The 20,149-nt window shown below is 38.4% G+C and overlaps 2 protein-coding genes across 2 annotated transcripts in view; both read left to right on the top strand.

Annotated features, from left to right (window-relative positions):
• Window positions 1-307: 307 nt before the first annotated feature.
• cep20 (centrosomal protein 20) lies at window positions 308-3,470 on the top strand. Its single transcript, XM_042485737.1, has 4 exons — window positions 308-370; window positions 1,134-1,331; window positions 2,453-2,537; window positions 2,987-3,470. Exons 1-4 carry the CDS (start codon window positions 343-345, stop codon window positions 3,105-3,107), a joined length of 432 nt encoding a protein of 143 aa, XP_042341671.1. The 5' UTR covers window positions 308-342; the 3' UTR covers window positions 3,108-3,470.
• A 7,284-nt stretch (window positions 3,471-10,754) lies between these two features.
• Window positions 10,755-20,149, top strand: part of LOC121942669 (myosin-11-like) — a 45,470-nt gene continuing 36,075 nt past the window's right edge. The window contains exons 1-3 of the mRNA XM_042485940.1: window positions 10,755-10,923; window positions 16,367-16,731; window positions 17,080-17,236. Of these exons, the coding sequence (XP_042341874.1) occupies window positions 16,390-16,731; window positions 17,080-17,236 (499 nt within the window). The 5' untranslated portion in view covers window positions 10,755-10,923; window positions 16,367-16,389. The remainder of the gene's footprint in view (window positions 10,924-16,366; window positions 16,732-17,079; window positions 17,237-20,149) is intronic.

Genomic DNA, 20,149 nt, shown 5'->3' on the forward strand with positions numbered 1-20,149 from the left:
TGTATAAGTAAATGGATGAACTTTTATAATTAAACAGGACATACATAAATATCTACATTGTTGTACAACTACATTATTTCTGTATTTATTACTAGACTTATGTATTGTATATTCACTTATGTAATTATTCCTGCGTTTATTTAAGCAATTATTTATTTATTTTTGTATTAATTAATGTTTAGGCCTACATGATAAACATTTTGGAACATGCATGCTGTAAGGTGTGTACAGTTTGGATGTATTGTTTTAGAAGTTAGTTGTAGTTATACATCTCCTTCACTAGAGAGCAGAAGTCCATTGTATGAACAGCAGCCAACAGTCGTTTGTTTACACTTTGTTGCAATGGCGACCATCACTGAACTCAAGTGTGGTAGGTAGTCACTTTTATTCATGATTTTGCACACTTATTTTAATATTTAATCAAACTGGAATAGATAAACGACAGATCGTTTTACTGCGCACATTATACACATTCATGGACACACTTGTTTGCTTAATTAACGTTAGTTTAGCCATAACAACTTGATGACCTCGTGTGTACGTGTCTTCATTCAAAATTTTACCAATTTACATAGCAAAGAGGTACCAGTTATCAGAAAAATGGCGCCTCGAAGTAACTCAAGGCTGTCTGTAATGCTAAAATCTGTATTTTAATTCGGCATTCATAAATACAACCTAGATACCACACCAGTGTATGTTTGAATGGATTTAAAACTGCTCGCCAGCTTTACAATAGTGAGGAGAAGCTAGCTAGCTAGGTTAGCTACGTTGGCTAATGTTTCGTTACTATGCATGCTTGTTGTAAAGTAAATTAATAAAAGCAACACCATTTAAATGATTAAGTGTATTCCGATATAAGGCCATGTTCGTAATGCTTCTTGTACGATATTAAGTCACATTTGAACAGACCTGTCGTCGTCAAAAAGTAAGGGAACGTTAAATTCGCAAATTTATGAATGGAGTTTGGCAAATATTAGAAAAGACCGCCCATTTGGGTAAGTGTTGACGGTAAATTAGCGGAATATATTTACATACCTCAACACAAAGCAGGCTCCCAGTCACGTAGTCGACGGTTAGGTCCACAAATTTGGCTCCGGACTTGTTTTTAATCCAATAAAACCTGAATATTTCAGCCGTGAGGGAAACGCTGGAGTCCCGTGGTGTGCTGGGCCAGCTGAAGGCTCGTATCCGGGCGGAGGTGTTCAGCGCCCTGGATGACCAGCGGGAACCTCGGCCGCCGCTTTCCCACGAAAACCTGCTCATTAACGAGCTCATCCGGGAGTACCTGGAGTTCAACAAGTACAGGTACACCGCGTCAGTGCTGACGGCAGGTGAGAAAGACAGGATACAGGTTTCACAACACATCTATAGATGTTTTCACAGTAAACATCTGTACCTGTCATAGTAGGAAAAGCTCAGATTGATGACACCAAAGATGGTTCAGTTCCATTAACTGTCCCAGTAAGCTATACCAGTGAACCAGCACCAACAATATCAGGGCTGACACTAAACGGAATGTAGCTATTATAAACGTTAAATACACCTGTGCTTTTCTTACTATGACATAAGAAAATATCCTGAAACAGGCCTCTTGTTTTCACAGGGTTGTCTGAAGGTCCCTAAAGTCTTAATATGTCTTAAATCCAATTTTAAAAATATTAGGCCTAAGCCCTTAAAAAAGCTGAGCTAATTGGTTTGATTTGTTTCAAAAACATGACAAGAAAGCCATGCACAACTTAATAAGACATGGCCCAAAAATTAGCCAGAATACAGAAGTTTGAACACACTTTAAATAAATGAGAGTGTGCATCTAAACTATTGACTGGTGCTGTATATATATATATATATATATATATATATATATATATATATATATATATATATATATATATATATATATATACACACACACACACAGATATAGATAGATATAGATATATAAGTATAAATTATATAATATTAATGATATGACATAGCTTTCTGGAAATGTTCTCTCTTTTTTTGATAATTTTCTAATAAACTCCCCTCCCCCCTTTTTAATCTAATTTTCGGATCATTTTCATCATCTACTGTCTGTGGATGAGTACCTCATATGACCGCACTTCGTAGACGCCCTGTTTCACAGACAAGGGGGGGAAAGTACCACAAAATTGTGATGCACCCCATTAGCTGTCTATGCAGTGTCACGTAAATGTTTGTGGTGGCACCTTTTACTAAGGCATCACTTGGTATGTGTCGAAAATATTATGCATTTTGTGGATTGTGCTCTTCCAAAGTGTACTGGACTGATTACTTTATGGTCACTGAGCAAAAACAAGGTTTTTAAAAAAAAAAAAACTGAATGGTTTTATACAACAAACAAATTTCTATTCCTGCCACTGTTTTTGAAACTTAACAGTGACCATTGTAGAGTAAAGTTCAACCCTAAACTCAGCTGTGTTTGTTTTCTCAGAGTCCGGCCAACCTGAAGTTCCCTTGGACAGACAGTTCCTGGCAAGTGAGCTGAAAGTCACAGAGGATATGAGCTCCAAGTCTGTGTAAGCGCAGCAACAAAGTGTTCAAAGATTTACTGAACTTCCTGGAGATATGGTCAGTTACGGGATAATAATTTCATAAGCTCTGCGAATCATCACCATCTTCATAGTTCTGTCTTGAAGAGATTTTTAAATAATTTCAGCATGTCCTCACCTCGGCTTCGGAAAATCACAATGATTCATTTGTGTTGTGAAATTCTAATCCTAGAGGGAGGATTTGTCTTAACACACGTAACTCAGCAGATGCATTGTTGCCAGATTTGAGTGTGGTCTTGGTCTTGGTTTCTCGTTTATCATTATATGCCATCAGGGAAAAGTGAAAAACACACACTTAGAATAACTACTGATGAGTCATTTGAACCGAGTATGCACTCATGTAGATTATTTTATCTCACTCTGTCATTCGCCATAAATGAAAAAATAATCATTTCCTCATGTTTTTTACCTTACAGACCTCTCCTCTATGGTTTGGTGAGCCACTTTGTGAACAGTGGTGATAACAGTGGAAAGGTGTTTCTGCGAGGTTCCTCTCTGCCTGCTACCAGCAACACAGTCCCTGGACCAGATGCCTAAAAGTTGACACACATGCACACACTCTTATGGGAGGAATTAAGTCACAAAATCGTCTTGTCCATAGTTTTTCACTGTGTTTTTACCGGAGTATAACAACCATTACGGTACAGAATATTTGAATTCTGCAGGTAAAAATGCACAAATCCATTATATTTCTTTATCGTTGCCAATGATCCCAGATGGCCTTTTTTGGTTAACATTTAAATTTACCAGTAGTTTTCTTGATTTGCCTGAATTAATCCGTGTTGCCGTTCTCTCAATAATTCAAAGTTGAGATAATGTTCCTTGATGTTTTATGTATTTATAATAACAAATGTTTGATACATTTATATTGTCTATTAGTTGTTGTAAAATAAAAGTTTTATATTTATTCACTTCATTGATTCAAAAATATTTGCTGAAGTGCTAGTTTTTTGGCGACCACATGGTGGCGGCGTCACCAAAGACAAGGCTGAGGACTGCCACTGACAGGAGGTTGAACAGTGATACTTAGTTTTAACCTGTTGTTGCCTCAGAGACACTATCTGTTCAGTTTTAACATGCAGCATTGTGCATAAAACCAGGGTGCTCTAATGCCATATCTAAAATGATCTTACTACTTTAATTATGTCAGATCAAGAATATAAGCATAGAGACTTAACTCTTTTTTTTTACTTTCGTAAACTGACAGGGTAACTTTGGTATTTTCCCACCTGGACCCAATTTTCCTATGTTATTGTGTCTAAATGAATAATGGGAAACACAATTTTTTAAATTGGTCCAATGTTGAGCAACAGGGCTTCAGCTGGCAGCTGTGGAATCAACAGCTGCATAATCCCTGTGGGCAATTAAGCACCGTCAGTGTACGTCCAGTAAGAGTGCTGGTTTTTCCCTCGACAGGCTCAGATTGTTATTCTGTTTCTGAAGACAGAGAGAACCCCCACAAAGGTAGATCTTTTCAGCAGAAACAGCATAGAAATCACTATTTGCAAACATACCAGAACCCATTTAAATACAACTTAATTGTGTGTGAATAGAGCCAGCATATTTTAACAGCTAATTGGGTAAATTAAGGGTTAATTTTAACCAAACCAGATTTGGTGATTGTTGGAACAGCGGAGAGACGAACCAAGACAGCTTTAATGAATTTTATTTTGTTTCTGTCAACTTTATGACAATAAAATTACATTTTATTTATATGGAGTCTAGAGGGTTTCGTGATAGCGATTTCAGGGCTGTTTTCTGGTTAAAAAGGATGAAAATAAAAATAACTATTTATACTGTATAACACATTTAAAAACAGTGTTTACAAAGTGCTTGACAAAAAGAGCAAAGCAGAGGCAAGAAATCCCAGAGATTATAACAATAAAAGCCAAACAATAATGTCAAACAAAGGCCAGACGAGAATTAAGGTAACATTAAAATAAAGAGATTAAAGGTAGAAATGTGTTAGTAAAATACAATAGCAAAATAAAGGCAGAAAACAGAAAATATCCTTAATAATAATATAAGCAGGGTCAGGAAAGAATAAAAAGATAAAAAGATAAGTTCAAAGAAGCTCGTAAGGGATCAACATTTCTGTTATGTAGCTAGAGGCCAGACCCAGATGACCCATCTTGCTCTTTAACAAAAACAGTAATATTACTGGGATGTTTTCAGACACTTTGAGTTCTGATTTAAGTGACAAACACAAGAACTTTTAGTGGACATAAATTGTTGGTGCTCAGCTGCCTGCAGAAACACTGTAGCCTGTTTCTGGTCTCTCAATTTCAAATTTCAAAAATTGTTCTTCCAATTAGTTACTTAAACACAAAAACATGAGAAAATAGGGTCCAGCTTTTTTACCAAAGTTGCCCTTAAGTGTATTACTAGTGATCAGAATTGTTTTTGCAAGTACGAGTTCTTTTGAGCTTTAACAAGTTCATCACAGTTTGCTAAATAACCTGAAAGGTTTCTAAATAATTCATATTCCATTTCCTGTGATTGTCTTAACATACTCATTGTGTTGGCCTGTGCAGCCAAACCCACTCATGTGGCCCCCGCCCCAACGCTACTTGAGCGTTGTTGTCTTAAACAGTCCAATACCTCGTGCTTATTCAGATGTTTTATCTTGCTCTCTCATAGCTGGTAATCCACATGTTTATCGTGAGCTGCATGAGACATCCTCCAGATATTTTTATGTATCTGCTCTCCTGCTGGTTTAACTCTTTTGCTGTGATGTTTGCAGCTTAGGAGTCCTTATAACCACCATACTAGCTATTTCTAATACTAGGATTATATTAACTGTGCAAGGAAGAATGATGGTTTTACTCATAAGATACATCAACAATAATGCATTTACAAAAAAGAAACAAGCCATACAAAGAAAAACTGTTACATGTACCCTTTGCTGGATGGACAAACATCTGCTGCAACAAGCTGATGCTTTTTGCATCTCACTTCCTCTCTCACCATTTAAGGGAACTTGACATTCTTATCTCACACGACTTAAAGCCCCGAGTTTCTGGAACTGATTATCCACTTTGCCGGCCATTTATTTCTCAGGGTGATAACTTATACTGGGCGCAGAGTTGAACATAATATGCGTCTACATTTTTGGGGGGCTTTAGAAGTTTACTTATCCTGTCTCCTCTACCATATCTGCATCTCTGATTCTTGATTGTAGAGTCTTTGATAGATGAGATCATAGCTCTCAAATTAGCTCATTGAAAGAATGAGGCTGTAATGTGCAGCACACAGTGTGTTTTGCTGAGTGCCAGTGCCTCTGATGGAGCGGGTAGCCGTAAAAAGAAAATGTAATGATATATCATCAGTTTACAAGATGATTCTACAAGATTTAATGTACACATAACTTTAAACAGCATCGCTTGTTGATCCCATTAGAAGCTATAATGTGTTGCTGAAAATACAGCATCATGTGGGACTTTTCGAGTCTGATTTTACTCTCTCAGAGAAAACACTACTTGCCCTTAAAGGCTGTGGCCCTGAGGCGCCTAGTTTATTGGCACCAGATATGAGCGTTCTCCTGAAAATGGCTATATAAGCGGAGGAAGTTGAACAATGGCACATGATTGTTCGATTGGCAGGGTGCCTGATAAAAGGTAGCGTTTCTCCTCCACTGTATAAATTAGTTGTGTGTGAGAGAGACAGCTGTATAAATAGTATTGAATGCAGTGGTCCTTTGACTGCAGCAGAGTGAACTGATGTTTGCCCCTGGGCTCAAATTAGAAAGCAATTGCATTCCAAGAGGGTCAAACATATCCATAAACATATTTTCTCTCCAATAGATGGCCTTCTATGGACATGGATTTGGAGAAAAACATTAAACATACAATATGTAAGAGATCTTTCCATCGCAGTTCATGTTTTTTGAATGTATATTTATTCTACCACATAGTGTTGAGGGAGAGTCCACATGTACACGACATCAACTGCTGTGTGATGTGAATCATGCCTACACTGACTAGCAAGCATTTTTTAATATGACAGATAAGATTTTATTTAGATATATTAAGTGTAATTCTTGATTTACTGACTACTGTATATTTAACCATCCTTCACTCTGACTTTTTATCCTTGCACACTCCCATTGCCTCCCCTCCTTTTTGTCTCTGTCGACTTTTCATACGTTTGCTCATTGCTCAGAGGAATCACTTGGAGATTATTCTCCATCTCAGACAGCCGGGAGAGGACAATGTCCATGTCAAAGTTTAGGGCAGACTCGTTTAAGCAGATAATGCCAGCATATTTCCACTTAGCACAGTCGCCATTTCTACAAACCAAAACTACTTTACATTTGTACATTTCATATGTATTTTATCAGAGTTTCTAATGTGGTGTTATATATGAGCTGACCTGGGACGTGGAGGGGATGGTGGAAAATATGGTGAGACACCTGCTATGCTGCAGACCACTGTTCAGTATCACCAAACAACAAAACTTTTTTGCAACCCATTGCTGATTTGCCAGCAGGGAAAGTGCCACAAATAGCACTTGTTGGTTTTTACCTAGACATCCCTGCTTGGTTGATGACATGAAAAATGGTTGTTTTTTACTGGAAAAAGCTTTTCTTTTTTTTTTTTATGATGACATCACTGCGTTTTCTGCCAGGACGGCGCAATGAAAAAACTTTTTTTTCTTCTTTTTTTTTAAACTTAGACATTACTGTGTTTCCTGCTAGGATAGTGGCACAAAATGCTGTTGTTTTTGAACAAGATATTGCTGTGTTTCCTGCCAGGATATTTGCATGAAAAGTTGTTGTTTTTGTTGACAGAGAAATTGCATTCATTTCCAGTGGGGATCCTGCCTCCCCAAAATGGGTATTTCAAGCCAAAACATGTCCTTTTCCCAACCACAACAGATTGACTGTTATGCCTAAACCTAACCATATATTAACTACATCGTTGCTGAAACATAAACTGCTTCATTATAATCTACAAATGTAACATATTCATCGTTTGAAGAACCATACAATACCTACATTTTTTTCTGGCAATTTGGTTGTTTCACTTGAACCTTTTGAGTTTTTTAGATTCCTGTCCTCCCTTATATCTCTCTTTGCATGGTACATCATATTAAAGAGAAATATTGATATGACCTTATCTCAGCAGCAGCCATTAAGTAATGACCCTGTGAGATATCTGTGGAGATTAGAGATCAAAGTAGAGGCATAGAGTTATTGCATATAGGAAAAATCATCTGACAGTTTATCTGTATTTAATAAGATTAAAAACAGAAATCTCAAACTGCATCTTTCATACATAAAATCTACACTGTGGAGTCTTCCTCTTAGACTGAAAGCACCTTAATTCCTCGGTGCACTAGCCTATATATTGACAGGGCCGTAAAACCTGCGTGTGTCACTGCTAACTTGTAAAGAAACAACTTTGTTTGTTGGAACAATGCTGTTGCTGCTGGACCATATTTAGTCACTGGGGCTCGGGGTGCTTGCCTGTGCTCGACTTTGAAAGTAACACAGAAAGCTGCCGAGATTCCATACAGACCCCACTGTCCTTATATGGCACACACTGCAACCTCTCTGCTCAGTGTATCTGCTGCTTTGTCTCCCTCTCCTCCTCCTCCTCCTCCTCCTCGTCTCGTTCTTCATCCCTCCCTCTGCCTTGTCTCTCACCCTGTCTCTCCATGAGTTTTTCAGCCCTTGTTTCTCCTCCGTTAACGCCACCCCGCCTCCTTGATGTTGGCCAGAGGGAGCCCAGAGGTCCTCCATGTTGCTTCTTTGGTCTGTCACCAGGTTTCTCACACACACACTGCCGTGAGTCTCTGGCACAAAACAGGCCCTGGCTATCAAGCAGCAGCTTGATTTATTGAAGCAAATAGATTGGTGTCCTTATATAGGAAGTTCCATTGGAAGGAAGCTGGAAACAGGAGGATGCAGCAGGAGAGGGATGGAGAGGGGGAGGGCTGTTTGTGATAGTGGAATGCGACGTGCGTAACGATAGGGGACGTGTGGGATGTACACACACTTACACACATTCATCTTGTTATTCTGAGTTATGTTTCGGGGGGAATCTCTCTGGAGCGGTTACAGTAAAGGGGATTCCTGTGCTGAGGACAGCTTGCCTTATGAGGAGTGGGAGCAGATTGCATAATCTATAGAGAGTGGAACAGACACTAGATTTTAGTTGTTGTGTCTTCACCATATTAAAGTGATTCCTGTATTTAAAATAAATTTACCCAATATTCACGAGATTTAGTATCCTGAGAACAGCAAAATGCGCTGAAACAGAAAACAAATATGTCACACAGTGTCTGATGAGGTTTACAAAACTTAACAATAAAAATTAACAACCTCATCTGTGCAGAAAGAAAGTGCTCATTAGGCCTTTTTCACAGATGTTATTTTTTGTATTTTTTGTATTTTTTTGTAAGATATATAAATATATATATATATTATGCCTTTAATGTATAAGAAAGACTTTGCATGAAAGTGGGAGAGAGAGATAAGGCGACATGTACCAAAGGGTCAAGGCCGGAATCAAACTTGCGTCCGCTGCGGCGAGGACACAAACTCTGTACATGGGGTGCCTGCTCTAGCCACTGAGCCACCGGACACCCTCTCCTCAGATATTATTGTAGTGGCATTCCTTCTGCGTGTCAAAAAAGTCACCGTGGAGCTGTAGGCACAGTAACTTAAGTCTGACACGAGCGACAGAAGAAGCAAACTAGTTTCAAACCTTTACTGAAAAAAAAGTTTAAATAACATTCAGTCACACCATAGAAAAACAAGTTGTTCCCATGCTTCATGCAGCTCTGTGATCAACTATACTGCACATGACGTCAAGATTAAAGGGAGGGTCCTGACAAAATCCAACATGCATGCATTTTTATATTTTTATCTTTTTACATTTTTATATATGTTCTATAGTGTCTGAAAAAGAATTTTTATGATTGATAAATTAATTTATATTCTCATATTGTGGCTCTTACAGTTATTTTGAGAGGTCACAATAGTAAACGCAGAGGTGTAAATAACATTAACAATGACTTGCTGGCTCTTTGTTACACTGTCATGACTTTGTGGGACACTTGAATAGATATGAGCTATTGCTACTCTTTTTAATGACACATGTAGGCCTATTTCTCCCATTAGGAAAGTGATATTATTAAAATTAGCAGTCCTATATTCAAAATATTACCTGTGTTACAAAAGTCTTATCAGCAAAATGTACTTGAAGTGCAAAAAAATATCCATAAAAGAGGTATTTCACTGTGGGAAAGATGGACTTTGCGTGGGCTGTCTATGCAGTTGTAAGATTTAAGATCAAGATTACTTGATTTGTCCCTGGGGAAATTTGTCTTGGACATAAAGTTCTACTACATAAAAATCCATACATAGTGTAGAAACAGACAACGTGCATAGCACAGAAAAGTGCAGACATAAAGTGCATTTGAATACATGTTCTATTAATTGGTAATCATAAACTACTAAGGCATTTGCATCTAGGCTGCATTTTTTTCATGCCATTGCATCTATAAATACCTGTCATTTATGACAGCATTGCGAGTCATCTTAATCTGAAGATTACTAACTATAGCTAGCTGCTGACAGATGTAAGTAGTAGAGCAGAGTTGGCCTATAAAGTAGCATAAACTGGAAGATAAAAATCCAAATAGGTTATCCACAAAAACTGTGTCAAATATAGAGCATATAAATTGCTCAATATAATTGTATTAATTTTTAAAAATTTTATCAACATTTTAATTGGCAGGACACTCTGACATGTACACAAACACACATCGGTCCATACACCCTCAGTACATTTTTTTTTCATTCATTTTATGTTTTCTACTATTTCATAGGCATTCTAAATTTACTTTATTGATCCTATGTGTACTTGTTCTTAGGATTCTTTATTTGATTTTGTAATCCATTCTGAGGTGAGACTCTCTTATTTGTGGGTTTTCTGTATCTCACCTGCACAATCTGCTTCTGTTTTATTGTTGTTCTGCTGTTTTGTCTTTACTGTGCTAAATAAATAAATAAATAAACAAATAAATAAATAAATGTTTTCTCCATTTCCTCATTCACATCACCCCGTGTCCCTTTAAAACTGCCGGTGTCCTCAGTGCGCATGTCCTCTGCCTCCTGTCCCGCTCCTCGCGGATGCTGCCTGCAGCTGGACGATGATGCAGTAGGAGGTCCTGCTCGTGCGGCTCCACCCTCGCGCAGCCACGCGCAGTTTAAATGGTAAGCCTCCGAATTAGACGGGGGTCATTTGGACTGTTCCTTTGTGGAGTACCTCGTCAACGCCGGCCGCTCCAGACCCTAACTCTCCAAACCCAAAAAACTCCCCGCAACAGAATTTCTTCATACTATGTGAGTATAAGCTTTTCTGTGGAGTCGCTTTAAGAGTGATGCTGCACTGCACTTGTCTTCAACTTGCATCCCTCTCACACTTGTTAATTTTAACTGCGTTTGAAGAAGAGGAAATTGTGGTGGTGTTTGCATGCAACATTGAACATAATGCAAGAAATTAATTTAATATTCCTATTTAAGCCATTATTTTTAGGAAAATATCAGTTTTAGCTTTACATTTCTAGACAGTTTGTCTTTCTTTGCAATTTGTATCACTTTTTAAAGTTCCTTTTTGGGTGCAGTCAGGTGATAAAGTAGCTACATTATTGAGTTTATATGTACTCTTTATTTATACAGAACTACATTTGTGTATTTAATCAAGTATACTAGAGAGTGAATTGGCTGTGAGCACTATATAAATCATGCTGCATTTACTGCACTATGCCGCAGAACATAGTAAGGAAATAAGAGGAAGTTAGGTCTGAATATCTCAGTTAACAAATGGGCTCAATTCTAACCATGGAGTTTCCTGTTTTCCAAATATGGTTGTATAAAGCTGTCTGCCTGTCAAACTATTGAAACTGTTGTGGCTGAAGATGAAGAAACTATAGCGAGAACTGATATTGTTCACACGTTTCCAATGAAACCTATCAGTGATGGTTTTGAAGGGGTAAACTTTCTTCTTGTTTATTTTAACTGTTAAATTTCTTCATAATTATGTACAAGAATGACAAGTTCAGTGAGATCCATATTCACTAGCCTTTGTCAGTCACCATATGAAATGGACATTAAACAGCAGCATTACTCTCATTTACACTGACAAGGACTTCTAGCATTGATCACCAGAAAATGATGAACTGGTTCTGGCCACAGTGTGACAAAATGCCAAGACGAAGACTGTTTGTGCTGTAAACTATGACTCATCAATTTTAACAGAGAAGGAAGTAACTTGTTGACGGTTTATTTGGTTGGCATTTTTGTATTTAAATGACACAGCTCTGCAGTCGCTGACATATGCCTGAGGACTTTTTTCTGTTCAGACAAATTGTTTTCATGCTGTAATCCTATAATCATCATGCGAAAGCATTATAGAGAAGATGATACAGGAAGAATGTTTGTGGAAACAGCAGAGAGGAAATGAGTAAAATCATTCACAGGCCCTGCAGTTTGACCTATTTCACCCGCAACTAGACATAGGTCAGTCAGTCTCCTGGGTGACATTTCCATTTGTTTGTTATCATTTCAAATAAGGGTTATGAAATAAAATCATTGTTATGGGACACGTCATTGATTTGAAAGTATTCTTTCTTCTGATTGTGACTGATTTAGTCATCTTGACGTGCTTTGAGTTTGGTATAACACACTAGTTATAATGGAGTATCGACAATTAATCCCGTTGCGATAAATAATGTTAGCTTTGTACGTTTCAGCAAACCCCTGACACGTTATATTTTAATGTCATTATGTAATGGATACATCCAGAATGTGATGTGGTTAACGTGTGACAAGGTTTAGGCACAAATAGACGCTTTGTTATGGTGAGGAAAATATTTTGTTTTGGCTTAAAATGCAAAGTTCTGGGGGCACAATCCCAGCTCGAGAAGCAGCGACGTTTTGGTTAAAAACTATCCGCTTTCTGTAACACTAATGAAATATGTTTTTTATGTAATAAAAAACAACAACTATTCATGCCACTATCCTAACTAAAAATGCAGCAATTTATTGGTAAAAAAAACAACCACTTTTCATGCCACTAAACCAACAGGAAATGCAGCGATGTCTCAATAAAAAACAGTGCTTTTCGTGCTACCATCTTGGCAGGAAATGCAGCGATGTTTCTGTAAAAACAACCCCTTGAATGCCACTTTCTCGGGAGGAAAAGCAGTGATTTGCAATGCTTTTCATGGTACTACCCCCACTGGAAAATAGCAACACATAACTGCAAAACGACTACTTTTGGTGCCTAGAAAGCCGCTGGAACTACAACAATAACTTGTTAAATCAAAACCAGTTTGTTATTTGTTGTCTGTAGTGGTCTGCAGATTGGCAGGTGTCTCACCAAGAGCTCGCACCATTCACCATCCACTCCACCTCACCATGAAAAAGTTCAGCTCATATCAGTTTAGAGACATTGATGTGATGCTATGAAACATGCAAACATAACATGTTAATGGATTTAATGTACAATGCCAAACATTTTCCTCTGGCAGCTGCGTAGTTTAGTCTAATGGCTAATGATGCATGTGCTGACAAACAGAGCTTTGTGCTGGCAATGAGCTCTTGTCATCCTTTACATTTCCAGTCAGACTGTATCAGCCTGTCAACCCCACTTCAGACTGCTGTCTGCAAGATACACTGGCTGAGTACAAAGCTGTGTTGACACAACAGAAAAAAAGAAAAGAGGGGGCTTCACAAAGGTATTACAGCGGTGAGAAAAGTTAAAGGGGTTGAGGAGGAGGGCGTTGATTGGCTGCACATGCATGAGCACGGGGTGAGCGTCAGGAAAAGTCTGTTTACTTTTATCCGCAGGAATATCTGAGCATCAAAGCATCAGCTGCTGCCTTCCTCGTTTCCTCAGAGCTCTGCTCAGCTCACTGGACTTATCCGGCTGCTCTGCAGCTTTTCACAAATAGGAAGTGTCTCCAGTTCATATTTATGCAATATCTTTGAGCAGTTTCTGGGTGGTTTGGTTTGGTTGGTCCCTGGGGTTCATTTATGGGCTTTCTCAGGAGGTTCAGTGGCTTTTTTTACATAGTTCCCACTCAATTAAAGTGTGTGCCAGTCTCAGTGTCAAGAGGGATGAAGAGGGAGCGAAGTAACAGACTGTGAACATGAGTGACTCATCGTCTATAATCCAGGAACCACGAAGTTTTCTACTCAGTAGTTCAGAGGCTAATCCAACTCAACATATCATATTGTTGTTTAACCCTTTGAAAGCTGAAAAATCGGCTTGATTTCTCTAAAAAACATGATCAGAAGTCAATAAGCAACAAAAGAAAATGACCCAAAATTAGAAAAAAAACCCTATAAAAAGTACAAGATAATGACCTAAAAAGACAAAAAGTTTACTAACAAACAAGTAAATAACTTTAAAAGTGCTTAAAAGATTATAATGCAATTGTAACATCATTTTAAATACGCAATTATAATCATTATAAATATAGTTTTTCCCTAGCTTTTTTCCTTTTACCCCTAGACATCTTTCCCCAGCTTTATTCAAATAATTTTCTAAATCTATTCTTTTTTTTTTTTTTTGCAATTTGTGGGACATTTCTTAACGAGTGGCTCATTGCCTGTTTTTCCCATATTTTTGAAAGAAATTACACCAGTTTGCTCAGGGTTCAAAGGGTTAAATACTTATGAAAGGTGTCTGAATAAAAACTGATGTCGCTGTAGGTTTCAAAGGGTTAAATGTAAACTCAAGCTGTATTTTTTACCTATATTTTAATAGAGTGTGGTTCAATTCCTGCACATGTGCATTTTGCAGTACCTCCCACTGCATGCACTCCCAGACACAGCTGACTCCCAAACACTTGTTCATAACGTAGCCACTGCATTTAAAAACTAATGTGGCCCGTAAGAAGCATGATTGTTAAAGCCCCGGGCCCCCCTCAGGCTCTCCGCCTCGCTGTTATCATTTTGAAGTAAACGACGAGGCCAGCAAGAGACATACTATTCCCTATATGGGCTTTGTTTGGGAGTTCACTTGCCTTGCTGTTTAGGTCCGCAGAAAAAGAGTCCTGCTCCAGAGAAGGGGCCCATATATGGTCATCACAGCACGAGACTGAAGCCTCTGAGCAGAGAGACAGGGAGAGAGAGAGAGATGGAGGAGGAAAGACACAGAAAACATGGATGTTGTCAATTAAGCACTGACTTAATAATTGAGTTAACGTCAGTGTGCATTAACGATTTGGGAGTGTATCAGATAAAGCTGCTGACAACATGTCCTTTTCTCTGTTACTGAGTTAATTAAAATTTCCCAGCCTCAATCGTTCTATCTAAATTAGGGAGGGGGATTGTTTGTGCGTCTCCCTTGTGGCTTATGTGAGAGTGTGGGGTCGAGAGGGGGTGGAGGTCTGTGAGAATGAGCGCTCTCTGGAACTCCCCAGTCAATGAAACATGTTAACCCTTTGAGTAACAATCACAGGAGGAAGGTAACTTCACTGGCAAGTTTCTTATACTGAGAGGCTGATTGTTTACTGCAATGTTTTAGTTAAATCTGTGCACAAACTGTTGTCTTTTTATGCCAAAAAAGAAAAACAGAATACCTGTTGCAGGGTTTTTATTCATCCAGGATGTCTGTTATGAAATTTGACTTGCGAAAGTTCCTTTAAAATTATTGATGCATCACTGCAATAAGAGCAGTGGTGAGCAAAGTACACAACTCTATTACTAGAGTTAAAGTATAGATACTCCTTGTCAAATATGATCACAATACAAGTGAGAGTTGCTGTGTCAAAATATTACTTTAGTTAAAGTAATGGAGTACTTGCTTTTATATACTTAATTATGCAAAGTCATTTTTTTCTTTTTACTCTCAACACAAAAATGTCTATTGCCACAATACATTTACAAAATCTAATGACTGTAAAACAACCCACTGAATGCACTTGTGGCACCTGTACAGTTAAAAGCTTGTTAAGAGCAGTTATCGTTTGTCAGTCCATTTCAACATAACTGCTAGTTCAAAACAAAGGTCATCCTGCGGCCAATGCCTTGTCTGGCGACTTTTGGAACTGCTGTAGATGCAGCTTCTTTGAAAAATAATCTAAAATATCATAATAAATAAATAATCAACATACCTTAACAACCCAGTTATACACCTTATAACTGTTCACCAGCAGCTTGGCGCCAGCTGCTTGGCACGAAATACAACAAATAATTGTATGAATTCACAAACACAAATAACTCTCAGACAATGTTTAATTTTGGGCTAATATCCACTCAATTTTTAAGTCCAAGAGTGAGCTTCTGTTGCAAGTGCAAACAATTTGTTGTAGATTTATGGATGTTTGAATTTTTGAAAAGAAAAAAAAAAGAAAATGCACTGATTCAAAGCAAACGTAACACGTAACAACAGCCTTCATAGAAATGTAGTTGAGTCAAAAGTACAATATCTATCTTTTATATGTAGTGGAGGCAAAGTTTCTAAAAAAAGTAATACTCAGATAACATACAGATAGGCAAAAACTGTAAAGCACCAACAAAATACTTTTTTAAGTACAGGATTTTAGTAAATGTACTTTGTTGCTGTCCACCACTAAATGTGAACGTCCTGTAAAATGCAGTTGAAGCTTCATTTCTTGCCCCCTTATCCTTTTTAATTTCCTGCTTCCTCTCTTTGTTCCCTCTTGCCTCTGTTTTTTCCGATGTTCCTTCCTTCCTTCCTTCCTTCCTTCCACACTCACTTTCCACCTCCCTTCCGTCTTCGCTTCCTTAATTGTTTACTCCTTTTCTCCAACAGTTGGCCCTCCACCTCAACCCAAGATGTCTAAGAAGGCCCCAAGCGATGACGAGAAGTTCCTCTTCGTTGACAAAGACTTCCTGAACAGCCCAATGGCTCAGGCCGACTGGGCAGCCAAGAAGCTGGTGTGGATCCCGTCGGAGAAGCATGGCTTCGAGGCGGCCAGTATCAAGGAGGAGCACGGTGACGAGGTGCTGGTGGAGCTTGCCGACAACGGCAAGAAGGTGACGGTCAACAAGGATGACATCCAGAAGATGAACCCGCCCAAGTTCAGCAAGGTGGAGGACATGGCCGAGCTCACCTGCCTGAACGAAGCCTCCGTGTTGCACAATATCCGGGAGAGGTACTTCTCCGGCCTTATTTACGTAAGTATGCAGTAAAAATATGGAAATGCTTGCACAGGCATTCACTCACACCCTAACAATGTGTAACTACACACAGATTTCTTGACTTTATTGATTCTCTCACCCCTAGTCCTTGTTTGAACCTGATCTTCGAATCTTGATTCCAACACAAAGATAAATGCTTGTGCAAATACTGGCACCAAATAAGCCTACTAAAAACTTTGAGGAGCAGCCAAATTCTCTCATACTGGTGGATTTTTAGTGTTTCAGTTTTTATCCTCGCTGTCTTTCCTTGACTCGTTTAAGCCTTCCCAATCATACAAATACAAAACACAAACATGTACTTATCTTCCTGGTCTTTTCTCTCAGACATACTCTGGCCTGTTCTGCGTGGTGGTGAACCCCTATAAAATGCTGCCCATTTACTCAGAGAAGATCATTGACATGTACAAAGGGAAGAAACGACATGAAGTGCCCCCTCATATCTACTCCATTGCTGATAATGCCTACAGGAACATGATGCAAGGTAGGATGTTTCCACTATCACTTTGTCATATCTACCTCACTGTTTTTAGAAGAAAATGCAATTTTTGGTCCTTTCTTTGTGGAGTTTTCTTATTATCTTAGTGTTAAGGTTTTCCCGTTATTGCATAAACATGCAAATTACATAAACTGCTAACACAAAAAGATTGCCTAGAATGGTATGTTTAGTATTTATTAGCTCTGTGATGGCCTGGTAACCTGTCTGGTTTTAATGAATGATGCTGAGGCAGTATCAAGCAACACAAGAGTCGAGGCTAATCCCATTCCAAATATTTATCCCTACCCCTCATTTTCGAGTGCCACCTTGCCCATTGGAACAGAGTTTCAAAGGGCAGTGGTGGAAGGCTTCCTTTAAAAACTGGAACAACCCTTCAAGACCCCGATATGTCATCAGTATGATGCCGTTTACGTAAACAGACGTGTAGACGAGTATTGCTGAACATTGCAAATTATTCTGCAGTGATTTCTCTTGCTTAGGCTACAGGCAGCATTTTGTGACATTTCTGACTCTCGCAATTCATTAACAACTTAGTTTTCATGCTGTCAATCAAACAATCAAATAATCAAATAAAAAATAACTCTCCTTTATTACCATGGCAGTAGCAATGCTGTTTTGGCTAAAATTAGCAACTCATGGTCTTACCCTGCTAGTCTGCACTGATATTACAAGAGCGGTAACAACTGTGGCAACTTCTCTGCTGGACTTCAGTGAAATTTTGAGCATCATGTGCCATTAAAGGGGGAATGTGACATGGAAATATGTCCAAATGCAAGACTCTCATGCACAAATCAGCAGTAAAAATGTAACAGTGGCTAGCTGCTTAGTTAGACATCAGCATACTATTAGCCATCTTTTGTTACGCTTTTTATAAAAATAGGACCATAATACATTGAAATGACATTAAACTAAGATAATATGATGGTTCTCCTAATTTTAAATACACTCGGTTTGGAGTGTGCCTCTGAAAAACCTCTGTTTGGAGGGCCACGTAGCCCAGTTAACCCTATCCCTAGATGTAAACTTGCAAAACAAGCGGGTATAGGCTAAGAGCTACAGGGCAAAGGGTGTATTGAGATTGAGCATTACTCTCTCAAATGAATAAATGATGGATCAAACTGCAGCATGACCGAGCAACATAAGAGTTGGTATAACTCCCTGTCAGCTCACACACATAACTAAGAAAACTGTAAGCCTGTGCAGTGGCAAGCTGCTATGTTTTAGAGTGATTTCTGTCAAACTGAAGTGTGTGCAGGAGGCTTTATAGTGCGTAGTACGGGTGAGTTGTGGTATCAGCTGTCAAAAGTCTTACTTCTGTCTGAGTGATGTCAGCTGGCAGCTTTTAGCTCCATCATGTTGACAAAATGGTTGATAAAAACCACAAACAGCCTAACGCTGTCAAATGCAGAACTGTGTTTATCATGAAAGTCCAGAAATCGACCTTGTAGCTCCACCTGTCTGCTGTCATTTCATTACAAATTGAGTTGGTTACACAGTGTGAAAAAAATAATCAGATCTAAATGAGTATTTTATGGCCTATTTGAGAGTCAGTGTCTTGTAGAGGTGACGATTGTGGCCTTGGCAGAGTCATGCTTACAGTAAATGGCTCTTGGATAAGTCTGCTATGGTGCGATTTTAGAGCAGCTGGTTTCCCAGAGAATCGGTTTCTGGTGCTTCCAGGGGGTCGTGCCCACTGGACTTCATTTTGACGTGAGGATGTTCTCTCAGAGGGGTTGACATCTGGATTGAGAGATGGGTGGAGGGCAATAAAACATTTCCTGTTTCAGCAGCCTTCCCTTCCTCATTCAAACATTTTAACTGTATTTTTTTCCCTTTTTTTGGTCCATGTGAAAACCACAGATTCTTTTGGGGAGGGTGAGAAAGAAGAGTTTAAAGGTCCCATTAAATAGGTTTGAGATTGCACTTACTCTCTGCTTTGGTTTGATGGGTTTGCAATGAAACAGGATGTTTGGACAGGACTTAGACTAAAGTTAGGAAGTAATTGTTTAGAGAGCTCTGAAGAAAGTGGGATTATCCGAAATCTTCTCAAACCATATTATTCTATCTCCCTGGCGGATATAACTGCTCATCTATTTAGGTGACTGATTCAGGATGTTATGGAGGATTGACCCAAGTAAAGCATATACTCACTTTTTCAGTATGTCAATACATTAGCAATTCCTCGTCATATTAATGTACATTTCCAATTTGAGAAAATTACATTATTATGAATTCAACACTGATTATTGATCTAATACATTGGAATGTACTGTTGCACTGAAATTACGCATTTAAGCTGCGACACTCACAAGCTAAGGAAGTACTTACAGATATTGTATGAAAAAAAAACTTTTAAGCTTCAAGTTCTGTTTCTTAGGTTGACGTTTTTGGGGTACCAGTTTACTCCAAAATCAGAAATACATATTTTTCCTCTTACCTGTAGTGCTGTTTTAATCTGTTTAATTGTTTTGGTATGAATTACCAGTGCAAAATAAAAATACAAAATAAAATTTTAAAAACTGACAAAAAGAGAATAAAAAAAATAAATTAAAAAAAAGGGGAAAAAATCAATAATAATTCACAGACCTTTTTGTGAGCAGTTTCCAGCAGGAACAATTTTTTTTCCACGGAAACTACAACTATCCTGGGAACTATTCTGAGTAATGGGTCACAATTTATGGAAAGGCACATTGCTGTTGAGTTTCACCAAAAGTATTTTGTTGGCGCTTTGAGCACCAAAAGCTCACTGCCATCTAGTTCCATTATACTGGAGAGAAGGCAGACATCCCTCCAACACTTTGCAACTCACACCAGAACAATGTAGATTGATAAATAGCACTACAGGTGAGAGGAAAAATATGCCATTTTAATTTCAGGGTGAGCTGTCCTTTTAAAGTA

This window comes from Plectropomus leopardus, chromosome 4 (assembly GCF_008729295.1).
Source record: "Plectropomus leopardus isolate mb chromosome 4, YSFRI_Pleo_2.0, whole genome shotgun sequence".
NCBI lineage: Eukaryota > Metazoa > Chordata > Actinopteri > Perciformes > Serranidae > Plectropomus > Plectropomus leopardus.

Bases quoted from the DNA above. Each gene is read 5' to 3' on its own strand.
- cep20 (XM_042485737.1), top strand. From the start codon at position 343: ATGGCGACCATCACTGAACTCAAGTGTG. The intron at 371-1,133 runs GTAGGTAGTCAC...TGAATATTTCAG, and splicing joins CATCACTGAACTCAAGTGTG to CCGTGAGGGAAACGCTGGAG. The intron at 1,332-2,452 runs GTGAGAAAGACA...TTGTTTTCTCAG, and splicing joins CGCGTCAGTGCTGACGGCAG to AGTCCGGCCAACCTGAAGTT.